Here is a 9,453-nt window from a genome sequence, read left to right as displayed (position 1 = left end):
TCTTGTGAGGGCGTGAGGGTTAATTTGCATATTACCTCTTTATTATATAGGACCCATTTAATAAATTAAAACAAACTAATAGAATTAGTTTGTCACCATTTTGTAATACCCAGTGAATGAATTGATTTAGTCATTGAGTATCGAGAGCTGCTAGCATCACAAAAAGAAATAACCATCTTCAATAAATGGTGTTGGGAAAATTTGACAGACACATGCAAAAAAATGAAACTAGACCACCAACTTACACCATACACAAGAATAAACTCAAAATGGATAAAAGACTTAAATGTAAGTTGTGAAACCATGAAAATCCTAGAAGAAACCATAGGCAGCAAAATCTCAGACATCTCTCTTTGCTAGCAATATGTTTACAGATACATCTCCTAAGGCAGTGGTCGGTAAAATGCGGCTCGCGAGCCACATGCGGCTCTTTGGCCTCTTGAGTGTGGCTCTTCCTAAGCCCTAGGAGTACCCTAATTAAGTTAATAACAATGTACCTACCTAAATAGTTTAAGTTTAAAAAATTTGGCTCTCAAAAGAAATTTCAATCTCTGTACTGTTGATATTTGGCTCTGTTGACTAATGAGTTTGCCAACCACGGTCCTAAGGCAAAGGAAACTAGGTAGGATTTAGTTTCCTAAACAAATAGGATTATATCAAAATAAAAAGCTTCTGCATAACAAAAGAAACCATAAACAAAACGAAAAGGGAGCCCACTGTATGGGAGAACATATTTGGCAATGATACATCTAATAAAGTGTTAATATCCAAAATATATAAGGAACTCATTCAACTTAACAGAAGGAAGACAAACAGTTCAATTAAAAAATGGGCAAAGGACCTAAATAGACCCTTCTCCAAAGTGGATATACAGATGGCCAAGGGACATATGAGAAAATGCCCCAAATCACTGATCATCAGAGAAATGCAAATTAAAATGACAATGAGGTATCACCTCACACCTGTCAGAATGGCTACCATCAACAGATCAGCAAACGACAAGTGCTGGTCAGGATGTGGAGAAAAGGGAACCCTAGTACACTGCTGGTGGGAATGCAGTCTGGTGCAGCCATTATGAAAAACAGTATGGAGTTTCCTCAGAAAATTAAATATGGAATTGCCATGTGCCCCAGTGATCCTACTTCTAGGAATATATCCTAAGAAACCCAAAACACCAATCAGAAAGAATGTATGCACCCCTGTGTTCATAGCAGCACAATTCACAATAGCTAAGACCTGGAAACAGCCCAAGTGCCCATCAGTAGATGAGTAGATAAAAAAGCTGTGGTACATTTATACCATGGAATACTACGCAGCAATAAAAAAGAAGAATCTCTTACACTTTGAGATAGCATGAAGAGACCTGGAGAGTTTCATGCTACGTGAAATAAGTCAGTCAAAGAAAGACAAGCATCACATGATCTCACTCATGTGGAATCTAAGTAACAAAAAAAACTGATGAACAGAATGGATCCAGAGACCTGGAAGCATGGAACAGAGTGCAGAATCCCCGAGGGAAGGTGGGGGAGGGTAGGTGGGAAGTAATCAATCAAGGACTTTGTATGCATATATGCATGGCCCATGGACACAGACGATGAGGCGGTGAGGGTCTGGGAGCGGGGGCAGGGGCAGGCTGGAGGGGGTCAGTGGGGGGAAAAAGGACATGTAATACTTCCAGCAATAAAGATTTATTTTTTAAAAAAGAAATAACCAGATATTATGTGCTTCTTGATTAAAGAACACAGTACCATATTGTCTTGTCAAAAGGATTGAACATGAGACTGATCAAACTGCTAATTCATTCAGCTGCCAATTTGCAGAAATACAGAAGCCAAAGAACCACATTAAATGACACCATGAGAATGGAGTGATTTTACTAGGAAACCAGGTCAACCGCCTTGGGGTTTTCAATAATTATAAGGACTAAAAAGGATCAAAGTCTAATTATATATATAATTTTTTAGGGATTTTTCTTTTTCAGAATGAACCATTTTTTGTTGTCCTTTCAGAATCCCCCAAATTACATATGTACATTCATTTGTATGGAGATAAATATATGTACATGTACATACATACACATAAACACATAATGTATATGTATATACATGTAATGTTTATACATGTATACATTTACATAAATACACTATGGCTTTGCTTTGAAATGTTGAAACCGTGTGTGTGTTAGCTTTGAAAGATGCTTTTCTCATTCAGTAGTCTAGGTCTTCATCTTTTCCTAGTAGTAGTTGATTTTACCCACTTTAACCTCTACATATTTCCTAGGATGATTGTACCATAATTTATATAGCCCTTTGGGAGGGGGGAGTGGTTTATTGGTAGGCAGCTTGTTTCCTTTTTTTTTTTTTTAAATCCTCACCCAAGAATACATTTTCCATTGATTTCTCCAGAGCATGGAAGGGAGGGAGCAGTGGGAAGAGAGAGAGAGAAAAAAAAATCGATGTGAGAGAGAGACATCAATTGGATGCCTCCTGCATGCACCCCCAATGGGGCTGGGGAACCCACAACCAAGGTACATGCCCTTGACTGGGAATTGAACCCGAGAGCCTGCATTCCACATGCTGATGCTCTAACCACTGACAACCCGACCAGGGCTCCTTTAAGACTATACTGTAGTGAATATCCTTCTGCATGTAAGTATCTATAAAGTTTGAAAAGATGGTATTAAGTTTCCTTCCTTATATGTACTAAGGTATAAATAAGAGTACTTAGATTTTGCTTCCACTCAATTGAGTGTATAAACTGTGTTGTTTTGTGAGTGTGTTTATGTTAATTTTGGCCTTACTCAGGATGAAGTTAGAAAATTCTTTTCAGTGGTTTTGAAAATAATATAAAAACAGATTTCTTTAAGCTAACTAATGTTGATGTGAGCCTCATCGTTTTCCATGTAATTGTAACATTTTACCGAAGGAGTTATTTAAAAAGTGATACCAAGTTCATAGTCAAATTCATAGTAAAGATTTTTAAAAATATTTTATAATGTACCTGTTTATATATATGCAACAAATATTTAAGCTACTCACCGATAGCTACCTCTGTGGTTAATTCCTAGAAGTGGAATTACTGGATCAAGAAGTAGAAACATTTTCAGGGCTTTTGAAACATATTGCCAAACTACCCACCAGAAAAAGACCTTTACCAGGAATGTGATGATTTATATTCATTTCTCTGAATGCTGGCATGTTTTTTCTATAAGTTTACTGACCCATTTGTATGCCTTTTGTGAATATTCTTTTATTATGTTTGCTGACTTTTTTAAATATGATTTATAGAAGCAGCTTATAGTGGTTAATGATTCTTTGTTGTTATAAATTCTTTTTACTGTTGTGCCTTGTCTGTTTTTGTTTGTTTGTTTGTTAGTTTGTGAGTGTGCTTATTTGGTGAAGGGTGCATATTTTAGCTTGTTTGGTTTTGTGTTTATGCATACATATTCCCCATCTGACTGATTTGAGAAACATGCACTTTAATTTTTTTCCCAGGTCTTATACTATCTTTTACTTTTATGTATGGTGTGAGATAGAGTTAGTTTTCTTATGTTAATCTTTTGAAAATAGGTTGCATAGAATTATATGTATGTATGAGAGACAGCAAGAAAGGGATTCTTTTGTAGATAAAAGATAAATAATGTTATTTAATAGACTAATTTTTAATTAGATTTGAAAAGGCTGAATTTTTTTCATTTGTGTACAAATTAACTGAATAAGAAAACCAGAACAACTTTAGCTTTTCATATTTACTTCACTTAAACAACTGTATCTTTAGAGATACAGTGTTCAGCTAACATTGGGGAAGAAATAGACAAATAAATATTCAGGGTTTTAAATTTCTTTTTTTTAAATTGTGGTAAAATACACATAGCATAAAATTACCAGCTTAACCATTTTTAAGTTTACAGTTCAGTGGTATTAAATACATTCACATTGTTGTGCAGCCATTACCACCATCCATCACCAAAACTCTTTCATCTTGTAAAACTGAAACTCTATACCTGTAAACAATAACTCAAAATTTTGCCCTCCTCCAACCTCTGCCAACCATCATTATACTTTCTGTCTTTATGATTTTGACTACTCTAAGTACCTCATATGAGTGGAATCATAAATTATTTCTTTTTATGACTGGCTTATTTCACTTAGAATAATGCCCGTAAGGTTCACCCATGTTGTAACATAGTGCAGAATTTCCTTCCTTAAGGCTGAATAATATTCCATTGTATGTATATACCACATTTTGTTTATCCATTCATCTGTTGATGGACACTTGGGTTTCTTCCATGTATTAGCTATTGTGACTAATGCTGCTATGAACATGGCCAAACACAACATCATAGAGTTTTTGTACTATGTTTTCTTCTAAGAGTCTTATTGTTTTAGGTCTTACATTTATTTATTGATATATATATATAATCTTCAAGACCCTGTTTCCAATTCTTTGGGGTATATATACCCAGATTTAAAATTGCTGGATAATATGGTAATTGTATTTTAATTTTTTGAGGAACTGACATACTATTTTATATTCCTACCAACAGTACACAAAGGTTTTAGTTTCTCCACATCCTCACCAATACTTGTTTTCTGTTATTTTGATAGGTGCCCTCCTAATGGGTATGGATGGTATCTCATTGTAGTTTTGATTTGCATTTTCCTAATGATTAGTAATGTTGAACATCTTTTCCTGTGCTCATTGGCCATTTGTATATCTAATTTGGGGAAATGTCTATTCAAGCACTTTGGCATTTTTGAATTGTGTGTTTGATTTTGGTTGTTGAGTTTCAGGAGTTCTCTATATATTCTGGATATTCATACCTTGTCAGGTATATGATTTGCAAATAATTTTCCCCATTCTGTGGGTTGCCTTTTTACTCTGTGGATAGTGTCTTTTGATGTGCAATTTTTAAAAGTTTTTTTCTATAGTACAGTTTGTCTTGTTGTTGTTGTTACCTATGTCTTTGGTGTCGTATTTAAGAATTCATGGCCAAACACAACATCGTAGAGTTTTTGTACTATGTTTTCTTCTAAGAGTCTTATTGTTTTACGTCTTACATTCAGATCCTTAATCCATTTTGAATTGATCTTTGTATATGGTGCTAGGGTAAGAGTCCAACTTCATTCTTTTGCATGTGGATATCCAGTTTTCCCAGCAACATTTGTCTTTTCCTTAGTGAATGGTCTTAGCACCCTTGCCAAATGTTTTTTTTTGTGTGTGTGTTTTTTTTTAGCATAAATGTGAGGGTTTACTTTACAGCTTTGTAATCAAGTTTTGAGATGAGGAAATTTGTGTTTTCCAGCTCTGTTCTTTTTCATGATTATTTTGACTATTCAGATCCCTTGAGATTCCAAATGAATTTTAAATTGGGTTTTTCTCTTTCTGTGAAAATAATGTCATTGAGATTTTGATAGGGATTGATTAGAACCTGTAAATTGCTTTGAGTACTATTGACATCTTAACAATATGAAGTCTTCTAATCCATGAATGTGGGATGTGTTTCCATTATTTCTGTCATCTTTAATTTCTCGCAGCAGTTTTATAGTTTTCATTGTACAAGTCTTTCACCTTGTTGGTTTAAGTTCATTTTTAATTATTTTATTTTCTCCAATGCTGTTGTAAATGGAATTGTTTTTGTCATTTTCTTTTTAGATTGTTTGTGTACAGAAATGCAACTTATTTTTGTGTATTGACTTTGTATTCTGTTACTTTGCTGAATTCATTAGTTCTAACTGTTTTTGCCAAGTCTTTAGGATTTTCTCTACATAAAATCATGTCATCTACAAACAGATCGTTTTACTTTTTCCTTGTCAATTTGGATGCCTTTCAATTCTTTTTCTTGCCTTATTGTTCTGGTTGCGACTTCTATTACTGTGTTGAATAGAAGTGGTGAAGTTGACCAAAATTAACCTCAATTTATCATCCAAGTTTTCCCCTGGAAGTTATAAGCCTTTAACAGACTCCACATTTCCAAAATAGTTACATCATAGTCTGCCTGTGCAGTTGTTATGTAGGTACAGAGACAGATTCCTGGGGCTTCCTGCTACTCCATCTTTTCAGAATCTGAACTATTTTTAATCTAATAATTTCATTTAAATGTTGGCATGACTTTAAAACGGAGGCCAATTTCTCTCAGACTCTGTGTGTTAAGCCATAAAATACATTTCATACAGTTAAATATTATTGAGTATTTGCTAGTTATGAAAACTGTGATTTAATTGAATTCACTTTGCTTCTCAGGACCTCTTCATATTTAACAATTTTCTTTACTTTACAGAAATACCGGTATCGGGATGAAGATACACCTCCTCAAGAGCACATTTCCCCACAAATCACTAATGAGGTGATAGGTCCAGAATTGGTTCATATTTCAGAGAAAAACCTGTCAGAAATTGAGAATGTCCATGGATTTGTTTCTCATTCTCATATTTCACCAATAAAGGTAAGATCATTTTGTTGCTATGAATTATATATTACTTACGTTACTAGTATAGCTCATGCTCAGAAAGAACTATTCTTTCACATAGGTTTTCCTTCTCCTTGATTTTCCTGGTTTTGTAGTTATAGGGAATTTTATAATATTTATTAGCATTCTAAGAACATTTTTAAAGATATATTTTATAAATGAATTTTATCAGGGATACTACCTTTAAGCTTAAAAATTCCTACGAAGGAAATAACTATTATAATTCAAATACCACACATTGAAATATTTTTGAACACTTATTTTAAGTATTACTAGGTACAGAAAAAACATTAACAGTTTCTTTGAAGTTCAGTATGTGGCTTTACCTGATCCCATTACCTTGCCTTCCCTCTCAGAAATAACCACAATCCTGGTTTCTTATAAAAGTCTATCACATATTTAGATCTCTGATCAGTGTATTATTTATTTTGCCTATCTTGAACTTTATACAATTAGAATTATACTGTATATAATCTCAGCTTGCATTTTTTGCTTAACATTATGTATATTCTGAGACTCATTATTTTCATTGTTCTAGTTTTCTATTTTGTAAATATACTATAATTTATCTTACTTTTGATGAACATTGAGGTGTTTATTACCAGTATAAAAAGTGCTGTTAAAAACATAGATTGTGTATACACATTTTTGTGGGCAACACCAAGATTATTTTCCAAGTGGTTGTTTTCAAAGAACCATCCCTTTTTGGAAAACGTTCTCTTGTGTCCCTCCTCCTGTGCTGCCATCTCACCCCCTTGTTTTCCTACATACATATGCATACATATATGCACCTGTTTATGTAAATATATAAATATAAATGTGTGGATAATCTACATATCAATAGAAGATTGTGTTTGATTGAAGCACTCTTGATCTTTTCTTGGGAGACTAAATGAGGGACACAGTTCTCCTTTTCTCTTTTTTATTGTGTTATTTTTTTATTTCCTGCTTTCTTTGAGTTTATTCAGTTTGGCTTTTTGTTCTAGTTTCTTAAATAGGTTGTTTATTGCATTATCAGTCTTTTCTAATAGTATTTGAGTTTGTAAATTTTCTTTTACATAGCACTTTAGCTGTATCCTCCCAATTTTAATATGTAATGTTTTTTGTCATCTAACATTTTCTTTATGGTTTTTTTTGTTTGTCTTATGAGTTACTTAGAAATACGCTTTTTAATCTTTAAACATAAGAGACACTTCTTTCATGTCTTATTTTAGATTATATTTTCTCATCTCATTCTTTTCTTATTAGCCTAGAAGTTTTTTATTCTGCTTCATTTCCTTTAATGGCTATCCTGGAAGTTTTAATACACATTTTTAACTTCAGAAAAATCTAAAATCAATAAATATCGTTTACCCTCATTCTAAATAACATAAGAACCTTAAAACAATTGAACTCTGATCACTCCTGCTTGCTTTATATGCTGTTTTTATCAGCCTATGCCTGTTTCTCTTGACTGAAATTATATAAACTATTTCTTACTTTATTTGAAAACCCCTGCCAGGTATTTATCTTTTGTTTCTGATGTTTTGAATTTCTGGTCATTCTGATTGTTACAAACTATGCAAAGCCAGTTTGCACACACCCAACTACTCCACAATTTCTTGGTATTTTGGTAGTTATTTTCATAAGTATGCAGCTTCTGGCACAAGCAGACAATGAGCCAGCAAGCATGAAGTATTTTATATAGCCTCTTAAAATATGATGGATGAGCCCAGGCCAAGTTGCACAGTTGTTTAGAGTGTTGTCTCCATACTCCAAGGTTACAGGTTCAATCCCCAGTCAGGGAACATACATGAAAACATAAATAAATAGAGCAACAAAAAAAATCTCTCAAATCGATAAATAAAAATTTAAACAATATATGATGTAGCCTTAGTTCTCTGCTGTTGCATAAAATGCTCACTCTAGGCAAATAAAGCAGTATTCCAAACAAGATTTTGTTATCCAGAATTTCTAGACATCTTAGAAATTAAACCTGAAGCCTTTTTTCCTATTATAAGCTTGTTATACACATTTTTCTATGTTAAAATTTTTAAAACTTCAGAAATATTACATGGTATGTTTGTACCATAATTTGATGAACATTTCTGGTCTTTGCTATTTGTTATTTCCATTTTTACTATGTTTTGTAAAGAAGGCTGCAGTAAATAATCTTTGGACATAAAAAGTGTTTGGTTTATTTCCTTAGGCAGTGGTTCTCAACCTTCTGGCTCTTTAAATACAGTTCCTCATGTTGTGACCCAACCATAAAATTATTTTCGTTGCTACTTCATAACTGTAATGTTGCTACTGTTATGAATCGTAATGTAAATATCTGATATGCAGGATGGTCTTAGGCGACCCCTGTGAAAGGGTCGTTCGACCGCCAAAGGGGTCGCGACCCACAGGTTGAGAACCACTGCCTTAGAGTTTATTTTCTAGGAGTCACATTACTTGGTCAGAAGCATATGAACTTTCTCAAAGTTTTTGATACATTTGACATACTATATACTGATACGGTTATAATTTACAAATTAGTAAAGCTGCCCTGTTTGGGGAATTTCTTCCTGCTTTTCCTATTTCATGCATAGGTTACTGTGGCAGGTACCTCAAAAAATAATTATTTAAGGATTGAGATAGACTAGGAGTGTGTGGGTAATAGGAAAATGGTTAGGGTCCTTTTAACTTTATTAGAAAATCAAATATTTAAAAAAAACTTTTGTTTTGACATAAGTTTTAATGTTGTTGTTGTTTTTAATTTTTTTGAGAACCAGCACAAATGTTTTAGGAAGTTCCACAATGAAATATCTTTTATTTTAGTTACGCTGTCAGTTATCAGATTAGTAGCCTCTTAAAAAAAAAACTGACCTGTCCGGTTTGGCTCAGTGGATAGAGCGTCGGCCTGCGGACTCGGTGGTACCGGGTTCGGTTCCGGTCAAGGGCATGTACCTTGTTTGCGTGCACATCCCCAGTGGGGAGTGTGCAGGAGGCAGCTCAATGTTTCT

General features: G+C 33.8%; 1 protein-coding gene across 14 annotated transcripts in view; it reads left to right on the top strand.

Annotated features, from left to right (window-relative positions):
- The window catches only part of DLG1 (discs, large homolog 1 (Drosophila)), a 294,073-nt gene that overhangs the window by 92,900 nt on the left and 191,720 nt on the right, over nucleotides 1-9,453 (top strand). For all 14 annotated transcript variants that reach the window (XM_014545303.1, XM_014545309.1, XM_005873176.2 and 11 more), the window contains one exon: nucleotides 6,281-6,445. In XM_014545303.1, coding sequence (XP_014400789.1) covers nucleotides 6,281-6,445 — 165 coding nt within the window. The remainder of the gene's footprint in view (nucleotides 1-6,280; nucleotides 6,446-9,453) is intronic.

The sequence above is a fragment of the Myotis brandtii genome, unplaced genomic scaffold, assembly GCF_000412655.1.
Source record: "Myotis brandtii unplaced genomic scaffold, ASM41265v1 scaffold4, whole genome shotgun sequence".
Classification (NCBI taxonomy): Eukaryota; Metazoa; Chordata; class Mammalia; order Chiroptera; family Vespertilionidae; genus Myotis; species Myotis brandtii.
Note: the sequence above shows the minus strand (reverse complement) of the source record. Positions and strands in the feature narration are given on the sequence as shown.